General features: G+C 52.7%; 1 protein-coding gene across 1 annotated transcript; it reads right to left on the reverse strand.

Annotated features, from left to right (window-relative positions):
- Positions 1–848: 848 nt before the first annotated feature.
- On the reverse strand, positions 849–6,830 carry LOC118999822 (sialic acid-binding Ig-like lectin 10). Its single transcript, XM_037064560.1, has 10 exons — positions 6,051–6,830; positions 5,619–5,903; positions 5,287–5,334; positions 4,879–5,142; positions 3,711–3,758; positions 3,327–3,584; positions 2,952–3,236; positions 2,564–2,654; positions 2,327–2,477; positions 849–1,315 (listed from the first exon to the last, which is right to left on the reverse strand). Exons 1-10 carry the CDS (start codon positions 6,496–6,498, stop codon positions 1,100–1,102), a joined length of 2,094 nt encoding a protein of 697 aa, XP_036920455.1. The 5' UTR covers positions 6,499–6,830; the 3' UTR covers positions 849–1,099.
- Positions 6,831–14,461: the final 7,631 nt, after the last annotated feature.

Below are 14,461 nucleotides of genomic sequence, written 5' to 3' on the forward strand. Positions count from 1 at the left end.
TCCGGGGAAGGAGGAAGGGAAGGGACATGTTTTGCAATGAGAAGCCACTCCTCCTCCCTTCTCCTCACCAGCTGGTTGGTGCTCTTCTCTTGGTTTTCAGGTCGACAACACATTCACCCCCAACTTCCATGTCGCCTCTCTGCCCCGCAACATCCTTACCCTAGAAACCACCCACCCAGTCCCACAGCTGGTCACCCTGGCCCTGGCTACTCTTGACCCATTTCTAAACTGCTGCTTCCATTTCCCCATTCTGTAAAAATAACTGGGTGAGTTTAATTTAAGATAAGAAACTTTTCCTGTAAAGGACCAGATGCTAAATATCTTAGGCTTTGCAGGCTGACAACTCAATTCTGCATGAAATCGGCTGTAGAAGACCATACATAAAAGGGTGGGCATGGCTGGGCTGCAATAACACTTTATAAATGGACACACTAGCATTTGAGTTTTATATTTTATGCACCCCTCAACCATCTGATTCCCCCAACCATCTATTTGTTTTTTGTTTTTTAAAATATTTCATTTATTTATTCTTAGAGAGATGGGAAAGGAGGGAGAAAAAGAGGGAGAGAAACATCAATGTGTAAGAGATACATCGATTGCTTGCCTCTCACATGCCCCCAACTGAGGACCTGGCCCACAACCCAGGCATGTGCCCTGACTGGGAACTGAACTAGCGACCCTTTGGTTTGCAAGCCAGCACTCAATCCACTGAGCCACACCAGCCAGGGCCACTCTCCCCCAACACCCACAGTTGTTTAAACTGTAAAAACAGTCTTGGCTCTCGAGCGGTATGTTGAGCCATTGTTAATGGTCCCCCCCGCCGTGCCCCCCCCCCGCCCCCCGTAGAAAAGTGACGCTGTGAATAATCAGCTAGGGTGGTGCCTGGGTTTGTCGCACGAAAAGTTTATCTTTGTTTGCAGAAGAGTGTATCCAGAAAAGGTCACTCTGAAGAGAGCTGTCAAACAGTTGCTTGACCCATCCTGGGAGAAGTTTTAAAAAGACAGACAGAGAAAGAGACTCTGCCCTCTTTTCTTCATCCTCTCCATGACCCTGCCTTTCCCCCCCAGGCTGGACCCCCACGCCACAGCCCAGTGGGCCCTCAGTGGAACCTGATTTCTGCATAGTCTGAGCCGGTGTCCTTGGACTCCTGGGTCTCCTGTGCCCTGAGGCCGGAGAAGCTGAGGGCAGCGTAATGAATCTCGTCTTTGTTGTTTCCTGATTCTGGGGCTGGACGGGATGATTTGGGTCCTGGGGGGTCAGCATCTGCAGGAGGGGTCTTGGAAGGACTGCTGGGTTTGGCCCTTCGATTCCGAGCCTAAGGGAAAAATGACCGTCACTCATTCATCCATCTGTTTGCTCAGTAAGTACTTGAGTGCCTACCACGTGGCAGGCACTGATGGAGGAACTGGGGTTACATGAGGAAGTAAATTCCCTGCTTTAAAAAAAATCCTCACCCAAGGATATGTTTTTATTAGATTGATGAGAGAGAGAGAGAGACAGAGAGAGAGAGAGATATCAGTTGCCTGCCGTATATGCCCTGACTGGGGATCAAACCTACAACCTAGGTGTGTGCCCTGACCAGGGATCGCACCCATAAGTTTTGGTGTATGAGATGATGTTCCAACCAACTAAGCCAGCTGTATCTCTTTGCTGTGGCCACCCTAGCAGACTAGCACAGGTAGACAGATGCCTGTAACCCCCATCAAGATGCAGAACGGCTCTAACCCCAGACACCTGGCCCTAACCGTCTCAGGGGAGGTACCAATCTGTTCCCCAGCTCTACAGCGTTATTATTTGAAAAGAGCTATATACGTGGAATTACGTACGTGGGACCATTGGAGTTTGGCTTTTTAAGCACAATTTTTGGCCCTAGGCTCTATCTAACCGGTTGCAAGTATCAATCCTTCGTTCCTTCCTTTGGATTGTATTCAAGGGGGTTGACGGATCTATTTGGGCTTTAAATGGATATGATGTACAGAGAAGTAGACTGGGGGTGTGGGAAGCAGAGAAGACCCACAGAAGGTGGAGGTGTGCCCACCTTCTGCCTCTCAGTGATGTGAATAGTGGTTACACCGTTAATTAGTAACGTTCTCAGTGGCAGTAACAACGGCATAGCTGCTACCCATGGAGCAAGGGCATGTGTTTTGCTTCTCAATCCAACTCTCAAAGAAAACAGAGGAAGCCATGGAGGCTCAGAGAGAGCCAGTGATTTTGGTCAAGGTCTCACAGATACTAAGTGCCAGTCAGAGTCAGGACTGGGATCCAACACCCATGCTTTTACCACCTCCACGTCCCCCAGGCAAAGGGTGGAGGCAGGGCCACTCACCAGGTGAGCGGTGCTAGGGACCACGTTGACGTAATCCAGGATGGTGCTCCTCCTCGTGACCCTGAGCCTCTGAGTCTCCGCTTGGGCGGGAGTCTCGGCCTGGGTCGGCGGAGTCCCTGCCTGGGTCTGCTTCTTCCTCAGGACCTTCACGCTGAGGAAAGGACCTGCCTCAGCGGGCGCCCTGGCACCTCCCCTGTCCCCTGTCCCCACACCGCGTCACTCCGGCTCCTGACTCACAAGACCAGGATGAGGCAGAGGATGCAGAGGGTGGTGACTCCAGTGCCCACAAGTACTCCGCCAGAGAATCCTTTTGAGATGAGGCCCTTTTCTGCAGGAGGAAAGGTCTCTGAGCCTCTCTCATCAACGCGGGTCTCCCCGCCCAACTGCCCGAGCACTCGGGCTTCCTGCTCCCCTTCCAGACGTCTTGCCAACTATTCCTTTCGGCCTGCCTTTTAAAAACCCTGCTGCACCCCAGGCCTGGCCAGGTTTTGTATTCTCCCCTCTGAACCCCCAGCCAGAGATGCAGGGGGGCCCCTCCCCAGCTCCTGCTCCTGCTCCAAACACAAGTCCCCGCCCCTGCCCCGCTCAGGCCCCGCCTCCAGGGGGCATCCAGCAGGCCCCTGACCTGGCAGCAGCAGGACACTGGCGCTGTGGGCCCCGTGGACATTCCCAACCTCGCAGCTGAGCCTGAGGTCGGCGCTGAGCCCCGCGCGGAGGCTCAGGGAGCTGTTGGCCCAGGGCCCCTCGGAGCTGGAGGTGACCGTGTAGGAGGCATTGCTGAGGTTCCCCTCCAGCAGCGCCTCCCCCAGCCGCCAGCGCAGCGAGGGGGCCGGCTGGGCTCGGGAGGAGCAGCTGCAGCGCAGACCCTCGTCCTCCCAGGAGCAGGAGGGTCCCAGCAGCCGTGGGGGGTCTGTGGGGAGCGAGGAGGAGGGTGAGCGGTGCCTCTGTCCGCTCAGGACCCAGGTGCCCTCCTCCCAGGTGCCACCGTCCCGCCACTCACAGCGCACAGAGAGATGCAGGGAGCCTTGGAGGGAGCCCAGCGGGTTCGAAGCTTGGCAAACGAACTCGCCTCCATGCTCCATTTGTATCCCAGGCAGTTCCAGGACCCCAGGGTCTGAGGGCTGGGAGGGGCTCAGCAATTCCCCGTCCCGGGCCCAGCTCAGCCTGGCTGCGGGGTTGCTGTGGGCAACACAGAGCAAACGCAGGCTTTCGCCCTCCAGGATGGGGAGAGAGGCGCCATTCCTGAGGTTTTCCAGGACTAGGAGACAGAAGAGGCAGGAGAAATGCAGAGCTCGCCCTGACGCCTGCGCACACTCCAGACGTACAGGCCCCCAACTTGGCCCTGAGAAGGGCCTTGGCCGCCGAGACGCGGTTGCTCTCCTACCTGTCCCATCTGCTCGAGAGACCATCACTGTCAGGTTCTCAGGGGCATCTGAAAGAGACACACGGCACCAGCTGCAGAAGGCCAAGGGCCACCACACTCAGGGCAAAGGGTCCCTGGGGACAAGAGGGAGTGGCAGGCAGGGATGGAGGACTGAATCACCCCGGAGTGAGTCATGGCCACACAAACCACCCCAGGAAACAGGTGGGTGAGAAGGACACCCTGTGACAGTGTGATTTATAACCAGAGAGGTGTATTTGGTCTTGGACCCCTCTCCTGGCACGGAGATCCTGAAGGCCTTGGAGTGTCTAAGTGATGACAGTGAGGAAGGGGTCTCCATACTCATCCCAAACCCTTTTGCCGCTATAGCTGAGTTCCGGTTTAGGAGGTGGCTTCTGCAAAGCACCTAAGGATGGGGGCTGGTCGCCAGGGAGACCAATCCTGCCCCTGGAGGGCTGGCCTATTCAGGGCCGTCCCTGACCTCCCAAAGTGGGAGGGGCTGGAGATGGAGTTCAATCACCAATGGCCAGGGAGTTCATACCTCATACCTAGGGAATGAGCTTCCATGAACCCCCGAAAGGCCAGGGTTCAGAGAACTTCTTCAGCGTCGGTGAACACGTGGAGATTCGGGGAGAGCGGCTCCTGGAGAGGCCAGGGCAGGTCTGGGCCCTTCCCCTGGGCCTGGCCCTAAGGCACTGCTTCCACCTGGCTGTTCTGACTCATGTCCTTTCATTACAAACTGGTGATCTGGTACGTACAATGTTCCCCGGAGTTCCTGGAGGGGCTCTGCCTAGCCAATTACTCAAACCTGAGGAGGATGTTGTGGGAACCGGCCGTCTATCACTTCTGATCCAGAGTCACAAGCACAGGGGGCGCCCTGGCCTTGCTACTGGTACCTAAAGTGAGGAAGTCCAGTGGGTCCGAGGCCTTCTCCTGTGGGGTCAGGGTCTCCGGATACCCAGGGTCAGAAGCGGGTGGAACTACATGACACTCCGCTGGAGTGAGATCATTGCTTGGTGTTGGGAGGAAAATGATCTTGATCGGAATTGGGATCAAAGTCATTGTCCTGTAGGCCCGGGTTCCGGGCTGCTCTGAGGTCTGGGATCCTGCGCCCAGCCCCGGCCCTCACCCTCCTGCCTCCTGGACACCAGGCCCTGCTGGTCATACTCACACTGCACAGAGAGGTTCAGCATGCGGCTTTGGAAGCCAAGCCTGTTTTCTCCTCGGCAAGTGTAGCTTCCTGCATCCTCAGGCCTCACCTTAGGCAATACCAGCTGCAGGCTCCCAGACCCCGAGAGGTGGGACCAAGAGAGGACTCTGTCCTCCAGGGCCCAGCTCAGGGTGGCAGGGGGACTGCTGTGTGCCTCACAGAGCAGCCGTAGGAACTGGCCTTTCTGTACTTTCAGCGGTTGGCTGTCTCCCTCGAGCATCAGGACTGCAGAGCGGGATGGTGAGAGGGAGAGAGAGAGAGAGAGAGAGAGAGAGAGAGAACATTTCTCCCACCACACTCCTGACATCTTTTCATCACTCAGGGAGGACTGGACAAGCCCCGTCCCACCCTACATGCAGGCCCTGGTACCTGATCTGTCGTCTTGGAAAATGCTGATCACCGGGACTTTGGGGGGGTCTGAAACAAGATTGTGAGCTGGCATTGGGGAGGAATGTTTGGTTTCCCACAGCCAGAGAAAACCCACCCTGGGAACAGAAAGTATGACTGTGCCTCCCACTCTTGGGAAGACAAGGGACAGGGGAACAATGAAGAATGCTTGTGGAGGGAGGGCCAATGGCATCCAATACCCCTCCCATCTCAGGACCCCACTCCTTTCTTTCTGTGGACACCCTGCCCACAGCCACCCATGGCCAGACACGACCCTACCTCTCCACCCACCCTGATGTCCCCACCAAACTCACAGGCCACATTAAGCTGGACACTGTTTTCAAAGCTCACATGCTCTCTGGGGAAGTGCACTTGACAGGTGAGGCTGGCATCATGGTCCTCGGAACTCGGCGTGAAGGTGAGCACTGAGACACGGGGGGTGGTCAGACTGATATGGTGGGAGGAGAGGGCAGCCCCCATCCAGGAGAAGGTAGGGGCTTGGCATTGTTGAAAGTCCAAGTCAAACACACAGATGGCTGTCACCTGATGCCCAGGCTCCAGGGTCTTTGGGACGTACACTGTTGGTTTCTGTGTCCTGGCTGGGATGAGAGAGGGCACCGTTTGTAGCCCCAGATGGGGTTCCTCAGGGGGTGACCCATGGTCCACTCCCCACAGCCCCTCCCAGCATGAGAGACAGCATTTGGCAGGGGGAGGGCAGTCCCACCGCATTTCAGCCGGATCCTTACCTGTCACATTCAGATAAAATTTGTAATTCAGAAAATTATATCGCACAGATTTGCCTCTCTCAATCCGAAAATGGTACCATTTGCTGTCTTCCTTCCGTGGATCTTTGATCTTCAAGGTGCAGCTATACTCCTGGGGGTTGCCCACAAGGGAGAATCGGTCCTCGGACCCTGATGCCACCAGTCGAGACAAGTTGTTTGTGGCCACTGGACGACCATAGGTCGTGTCTGTTCCTTCAGTGAACCAGTAGCCATGAGCTGGAGTTTTGTTATCCCAGCCTTCACGGGGGTGCGAGAAGGAGCAGGGCACGAGCACACACAGGCCCACCGGCACCGTCACCACCCCCTGCACTGCCAGGGAGAATCTAGGGTCCCAGCCCCAGTGCTGGCTCTTATGGCCATCGGCCCACTCACCACCCCACAGCATGGCGAAGATCAGCGTCAGGAGCATCTCTGCCCAGGTGACGCTTGCCGCTGCCCTGGGACAGGCTCATTCCCTGACACTGAGTGGCAGTGAGCAGGGGCAGAAGAGGAAGCATGGGCAGGCGGGCGGGCGGGCGGGCGGGGGAGGGGGGCGGGCGGGCGGAAGCCCAGCCTGGGGGACTGATGCATAAAATGAGCTCCTCATCTGAGGTCACTGGAATCTCCCTTGACCCCCGACTCCACGCCGCACCTCACCCGCTTGGACTCTGCCTTTCCTGGGGGCCGTGCCTGGTGTCGGGCTCACTGAGCCGGTCCTTCCTGAGTCTCCTCTACAGGAGGGAGTGGAAGGCAGGTGACTAGCCCTGGGGCCTCGCTGAGGGTTGGCGGACAGTGGCGCTCTCCCGCTGGGCCCTGGGTTACTGCGGAAGCAGAAGTGAAAGTTCTCAGTGAGTCCCTCTGACGGCGGCCCCTGGAGATGGAGGAGGGTGCAGTGGGCTTGGGTTTCTAAGTGTGCGGTGGGGAACAGGGCTCGTCTTGCCAGATAAAATGCAGGGTGCCCAGGAAATTCCACTCTCAGATACACCAGGAATCATTGTTTCAGTGTCAGTAGATCCTAAATATTTCGTGGGACATCTCCACTAAAATGATACATTATGGGTTTTTTTTTAAAGATTTTATTTATTCATTTCAGACAGAAGAGAGGGGAGAGAGAAAGAGACAGAGAGAAATATCAGTGTGTGGTTGCCTCTTGTGCACCCCCTACTGGGAACCTGGCCCACAACCCAGGCATGTGCCCCAATTGGGAATCAAACCAGGACCCCTCAGATCACAGTCCAGGGCTCAACCCACTGAGTCACACCAACCAGGGCCAATACAGTGTGTATATCTGAAATTCTGAGTTATTTGGGTGCCTGGTGTTTTGATTTGCTAAGTCTGGCAACTGTAGGCTGGTCTCAGGACCACACCATCATCCCCTGTGGGGGGTTCCTGGAGCCTGGTCCTCAGAGGGCACCCACGCCTAAGACCTGAGTCCACTTCCCATCTGCTCTCTTCTTCTGTCATACACTTGCATGATCCTTGCGTGTGACACCTCTTGTGATAAGAACGCCTGCACCCAGAGGTGGAGCCGGTGGCTGGAGTTGTAGGCAATATAAAGGGCCAGGTGGGCGTGAAATGAGTGGGATAAACACCCCCACATGCGGTCCCACGAACCCAGCCTTCCTTCTGAAAATGGCTCTGTTTGGTCCCGTGCAGACACTGTGCTTTCCCACGCCACCTCATGCCCTGGGACCGTGTGTGTGGCAGGTGCTAAGCTGCATACAGGGGACACGCAGGTAAATACGACACAGTGTCTGACTTCAAGGGCATCCAGATAGTAACCAAAGATTCACAGAAATGGAGAAGTACCGAAGTGCTCATAAATGTCACTCTGCCCTCCCCTGCAAGCTGAGGGAATGTTCATGAGGGTCCTGGGGAAGGAGGGGTTACTTCTCCCTGGGGATGCCAGGACAGGTGTCCCGGAGCAGGTGAAACCTAACTGTCCCTGCCCTGGCAGCATACTCACAGTCTGGATGACTTAAATAACAGAAATGTATGCCCTCACAGTCCTGTGAGGGGTGGATGTTCAAGATCAAGATGTCCTCACGGCTGCTTTCTTCTGAGGCCTCTCTCTCTCTCTCTCTGGCTTGTGAGATGGCGATGTCCTCCCTGTGTCCTGCGGTGGTTGTCCCTCTGGGTGTGTCTGTGTCGTAATAGTCTCTTCTCAGAAGGCCACCAGTCCTATGTCTCTAGGGCCACCCTCTGACCTTATTTTAGCTGAAAAGAGTCACATTTTCAGGTACTGGAGGTTCGAGTACTGGTGCTTGAACACATCAGTTGGACGTGGGATACAATTCAGTTCAAAACATCCACTTTCCTCTTCACTCTGATCCTCAGTCCTCAATGCCCAATTGACTGTTTGGGGGAGAGCCGGGTCCCTTCTCTCAGGGGTGCTCACAGAGGAGGGGGCCTCTCCAGGGAGGAGCAGGAAGGAGGGAGGGATGCCTGGTCCTTCTGGGGAATGCCCTGAGGGAGCTGAGGACCAGGAGGAGGGCAACCTTTCCATCCTCAGGTGGCTTCTCTGTACCACCATCCAATCCCGCTCCTTCAACTGGAGAAGGGAGAGAAGACCCTCAGCCAATCGGAATGATGCCAGTCTGAGGTTCTCCTGCTCCTCCAGGCTGACCCAAGGCCTCACAACCCCAACTCAGCCTGTACACCACCCTGGGGCTATTTCTCCCGTGGAACCTCAGAGCTGACCCCTCAGGTGTGGGGCTGAGGAGGACTCCAGGGAGAGGTGGGGACAGCTTGGCACCTCTAGATGCAGAGCCACATTATCAGAGAGAAATGTAAAGAGGGAGGGGTCTTGGGATCCTNACCCAAGGCCTCACAACCCCAACTCAGCCTGTACACCACCCTGGGGCTATTTCTCCCGTGGAACCTCAGAGCTGACCCCTCAGGTGTGGGGCTGAGGAGGACTCCAGGGAGAGGTGGGGACAGCTTGGCAGCTCTGGATGCAGAGCCACATTATCAGAGAGAAATGTAAAGAGGGAGGGGTCTTGGGATCCTTCAGTGACCCCCCCCCCGCCATGGACTGCCCCTCCCTCCTTCTGGAGGCAGTTGCTAAGAAGCTCCTAGAGGTGGTCCTGAGACCCTCAGCTTTGCTCCCCCTTTCCCAGCAACACTGCGGGTTCTCTTTTCCTCTCCTCACATCACAGGAAAAGTCCTTCAAGGATAGAAACTCTTGCTAAGAAAAAGGATTTTAAATTTTATTCATCTTTAGAGGGGAAGGGAAGGAGAGGGGGAGAGAAATATCAATGTATGGTTGCCTCTCGTGTGTCCCCTGCTGGGAACTGGCCTGCAACCCAGGCATGTGCCCTGACTGGGAATCGAACCGCGATCCTCTGGTTCGCAGGCTGGCACTCAATCCACTGAGTTACACCAGCCGGGGCAGAATCAGACCTTCTTTATTGACTAGCCATCCTACCTGGCCTCCTCTACCTGTGTTCCATCTGCACATCACGCAAACTTGTCCTTCCAGGATCACCCAAAACCTCAAAGGGCTAAAACCCACAGTCCGATCTTGGTTGAAGTGGATGCTGCCCCCTCAGCAACATGAGACGTGCACAGTCACCTGTTCCCTTCTGAAGCACGAAAGTCCAGCTTCCGTGTCACCTAGAGCTGCCACCTCAGTCAAGGCACCATGCTCACGCTCTGTGTGAAGGTGCCTCTTCCTGTCTCAGTGCCACCCATGACTTCCTGTGCCGCCCCCAGGGGGCGCTCCACCCACAAGCACAGACTGACCCCTGGGAAGCCCCAGGCACCAGCGTAGGGGAAATCACTGTTCTGGAGAAGAGCAACTGCGCAGGGAACCCACCCAGGTTCTGGACACGTTTGCAAATGTTGCTCTTCCCAAAAGGCTGCATTCATTCTCGTGTGTCTGCCCCAGACGATGACTGTGCCCCGTTCACTGCTACTCTATCGACTGAACTCCATGGGCGGGGTGGGGGGGGTGCATATAAACCAAACACCGTCACCACCACTACCCCACCTGGCCCCCTGCAGACCCTCCAATATAAAACACGTCAGCACCGCCTCACTCTCACAGCCTCATTCTGAAATGACATGCACGCAGAAGCACTCACCGTGTGACATGCACATCGGAAAACATGACACTGTGGCGTCGGAGTCCGTGTGCGCTGTTATCACAGAACACCGTAGACCCGGCTGCTTAAAGAGGAAACATTCATTTACCTCAGTCCTGAGGGGTAGAAGTTCAAGATGAAGGTGTGGGCAGATTTTTGGCGTCTGTGAGGGTCCACTTCCTGGGTGACAGATATGGTCTCCTCACTGTGTCCTCACATGGTAGAGGGGGGGCCAGGGAGTTCTGTGAGGTCTCTTTAATGTGGGACCATTTTTGAGGGCTTCACCTTCATGACCTAATCCCCTCGTAAAGGTCCCAGACGATTAGGTTTCAAGATATGGTTTTGTGGGTGGCACAGTCTGTGGTATGTGGCGGCATTGTGGTCACATCTTTGCTCCGTTCAAACTGGGGTCATGTGATGGCCTTCACCCTTTTTTCTCAAATCAAGATAGCACTTTGTGAGGCAAAATCTGTGGTCAGACAACTCAGTTCACACCAATTTCCAGCAAAGGAAAAAATTTGCAATCTCAGTACTTTGTGATGAGTGACAATTGTTACTTAGTACTGGATGTCAACTCCCAGTGTGAAGAATTCTTGCAAAAGCAAACATCAATTCTTTATGTCACAGCCTGAGGCTGTCTGGGCTCTGATCCCTGCTGACTTCTCTAGCATCTTGTCCTTTTAGTCCATTATGTTTTCAAATCACCCTTTAAGAAAGACTGAGGCAGCCCCTGCTGGCACAGACAGACAGGCCCTGGTATTTGCCTGCTGAACATAAACACCATCACGGGATGTCACACCACGCCAGACACTTGTGTCTGTGGTGGAACCAGACCACTTCAGTCATGTCTGAGTGCAGACACAAACAGAAACATCATCTAAGCCACACTGTGACCCCACACACCTATCTAGGGTGCTGTAAATGACGGCTGCTTATTGACGACCTGCAGCTCCAATTGCTGCTATGGACTGTGGGTTGCACCCCCTCCGCATCCCTACGTGAAGCTATAACCCCAATGCCATGGTATTTGGGGATGGAGCCTTTCAGAGGTGATCGGGTCAGGAAGTGGACTCCTCATGATGAAACTAGTGCCCTTATTGAAAGGCTCCAGGGAGCCTCCTTGTCCTCCTCAGTGTAAGGACACGTTGAGGACAGGTTGCCTATGACCCAGGACATGTTCCCTTCTCAAACACCTAATCTGCTAGTGCCTTGATCTTGCACTTTTCAGCTTCAGGACCATGAGTAAGGCCTGGCTGCGTGGCTCACCTGGTTGAAGTGTCATCCCATCCACCAAAAGGCTGGAGGTTCAATGCCCATTCAGGACACATATGTAAGTGCCATTTTGACCCCCCCTCGGAGCATTTATCGGAGGCAACTGAACAATGTTTCTCTCTCACATTGATATTTCTCTCTGTGTCTTTCCCTTGCTCTCTCTCTCAAATCAATAAACGTATGTTATGAAACTTTAAAAGTGCTGTGCATAATACATTTCTGTTGTCTGTAAGCCTCTCAGCCAAAAACACTTTGTTGTGGAAATGGGCACAGATGAAGACAGACACCCAGGGGACCAAAGACATCACTTAATGAGACTGACATTTATTTCTCTAACTGAAACCCTGATCAAGACCTGGAGCATGTCTGTCACTCTAGAAGACACTACCCAGCCTGCCTTTCCATTCACTCCCAACATCCTCAGCCCACCATGCTTGAGTAACAGCCTAGGGCCCACAAGCTGGGAGGCATCATGGAGAGAGCCCCAAGAGTCTCAGCTGCTCTCACCTCGACTGTCCCTTTTCAGGGCAGACCTGGTGGGGATGAGCAACCCTGGCAGCCTGCTCCTCCTGGGAAGATACCTTCACCCTCACCTTGGGATGAGAGAGGGGGCCCCGTGTTCTTGGCGCCACCCACCAGGCCTGGAGCTTCCACAATGCTGAGCTGGAATGCAGGTGGCGAGTGTAGATGCTGCTTCCAATGGCAAAGAACTCACTGTTCCTACCAAGGTTGTGTCAGTGTTCCTCTTTTTAAAAAGGTTTCATTTATTTATTTTTAGACAGAGGGGAAGGGAGGGAGAAAAAAAAGGGAGAGCAACATCAAGTGTGGTGGCCTCTCGTGCGCCCACTACTGGGGATCTGGCCCACAATACAGGCATATGCCCGGTCTGGGAATTAAACCAGCAACCTTTCAGTTTGCAGGCCAGCACTCAATCTACCTGCAAGGGTGTCGATTTTCTTAAATACATCTTTCATTTTCTGATGTGTGCTCTTAGAGCAATTTCCAAAAACCAGAAACGGTGGTTTATGGAAGAAGTTTTCAACACTTAAGCTTGTTTGAGTGAGCACTGAGGCCATGGATCACCTCCTGTTAACATGTCAAAGTGGAACCAGCAGCATCATCCTGAAAGCCACAACTGGGAATGATCTGAATGTCCCTCAGCTGCCGAATGGATCAACGAACTGTCGTGTGTATCCCTACAGGGGAAGGATACGTAATCACTGAGAACAAACTGTCCTTATTTGAAATCCATGCAATCAAGGTTATTAATTTAAAAAAACATTGCACATGTCCTCCAACATGGTTGAACCTCTAAAACACAATCTTCCCTGAAAGTATCAGACAAAGAGATTTGATTGGATTGTGTGTATATAAAATGCTGATTTAAAAAAAAAGATCATGAGAGATTGAAAGCAGACGATGACTTTTTGAAGATGGGGAAGGAGTAGGTATTAATTGTAAATCAGCTAAAAGGTCCTTCTAGCTAATCAAATGTGTCACCATGATGGCAAAATTCTATAAATTTACTAAAAACCTCCTCAAACTGTTTACTTACAATGAATTAACATTATGTTGTGTAACTTATTCCACAATCAATATTTTTAAAAAGTTTTTGCTGGGGACTTCTACTTTGGAGCATGGGGGACTGACAGGGTCCAGAATTATTCTTTTGTAAACAACGCAACAATGAGCAAAATACAGGAATCTATATTTTTATACAAGAGAGAGAAACAGGAAGCATCCACGATCCTTGAGAGAAGACCAAACACATACGGAGACTTCGAATCACCTAGGTTTTCTGCTAGTGCGTTGTTTGCAAGGGCACACACCAAAAGGAACTAAAATTTTGCTGAGCTGAGGAGCCATACATTGGGACTTTAAAAAGACTGTCACAGCTAAAGTGTGCACACCCAAGTTTTAGACAGGAAACAGCATTGCAGAGAAAGGGTCCGAGGTTAAGTTGTTGGCAAAATACCACTCGGCATGTGCAAACCCCACGAGGGCCCACAAGAACAATGTCTAAGGAGAGAACAATTATCAGACAGCTGTGAGATGGGAAGTTCCTGGAGATCACGAAGGGCTTGGTCCTGTGCGTAATCCTTCCAGACAGAGGGAAGATACTGCCTTTAATACATGGGCGGTTAGCACTGGCTGGTGTTGTCGGTGGATAGAGTGCCAGCCTGCAAACCAAAGGGTCGCCAGTTCGATTCTCAGTCAGGGCACATGCCTGGATCGTGGGCTGGGGCCCCCGTTGGGGGTGTGTGGGAGCTACACATCAATGTTTCTCTTTCTCCCTCTCCCTCCATGCCCTTCTCTCTAAAAATAAATAAATAAAATCTTTAGAATGTATATATGGGCATTTAGTCACTCTCCCAAAGGCCATTGCACTCAATTGAAAGAATATTAATTCTAAAAAAAGGCTACACTAGACCTATCTTAGCAAAGAGGCTAATAATTAAAGAGCCTTAAAACTATTGGCTCAACATGAAAGTCGCTTGACTGCCTTCCAGAAAAAGGACCAATGTTCTTCAGAGAAATTCAACAAGACCAAGCAGTCAGCCACATGAAGCCGACATTGTCCACCACTCAGCTAAAAATTACAAGACATATAAAGAAGTATGAACCTACGGCACTTCACAGGAGAAAGCCATTCAGTTAATCCTGCTCGGACGTGACAAAGGAGACTGGCCTGGCAAAGACATTACAGACTTGTTGCAAGGGTGTCCCATATATTCAAGGATATAAAGGAAAACACTAGCATAATAAAAGAAGAAATAATAAGATTAAAAACTGAAGAAGTGCAACTTCTAGGGAAGATACATGACCTGAAATGCAAATGTCATGGGATGAGAATAACGGCAGATTCAGATTGGTAAAATAGTCAATAAACTTGAAGATGAAGCAATAGCTTTGGTTCTCACTGAAGAATACAGAAAAGCAAAAGCTGAAGATGCTCAAGGCCCTTTGAGATAATGTCAGGCAATGTAAATATGTAATATTTGAGACCCAGAGAAGAAGAGAGAGAAAGAATAAATA

Source organism: Sturnira hondurensis, unplaced genomic scaffold (assembly GCF_014824575.4).
Source record: "Sturnira hondurensis isolate 20B ecotype Veracruz unplaced genomic scaffold, ASM1482457v3 Scaffold0015508, whole genome shotgun sequence".
Classification (NCBI taxonomy): domain Eukaryota; kingdom Metazoa; phylum Chordata; class Mammalia; order Chiroptera; family Phyllostomidae; genus Sturnira; species Sturnira hondurensis.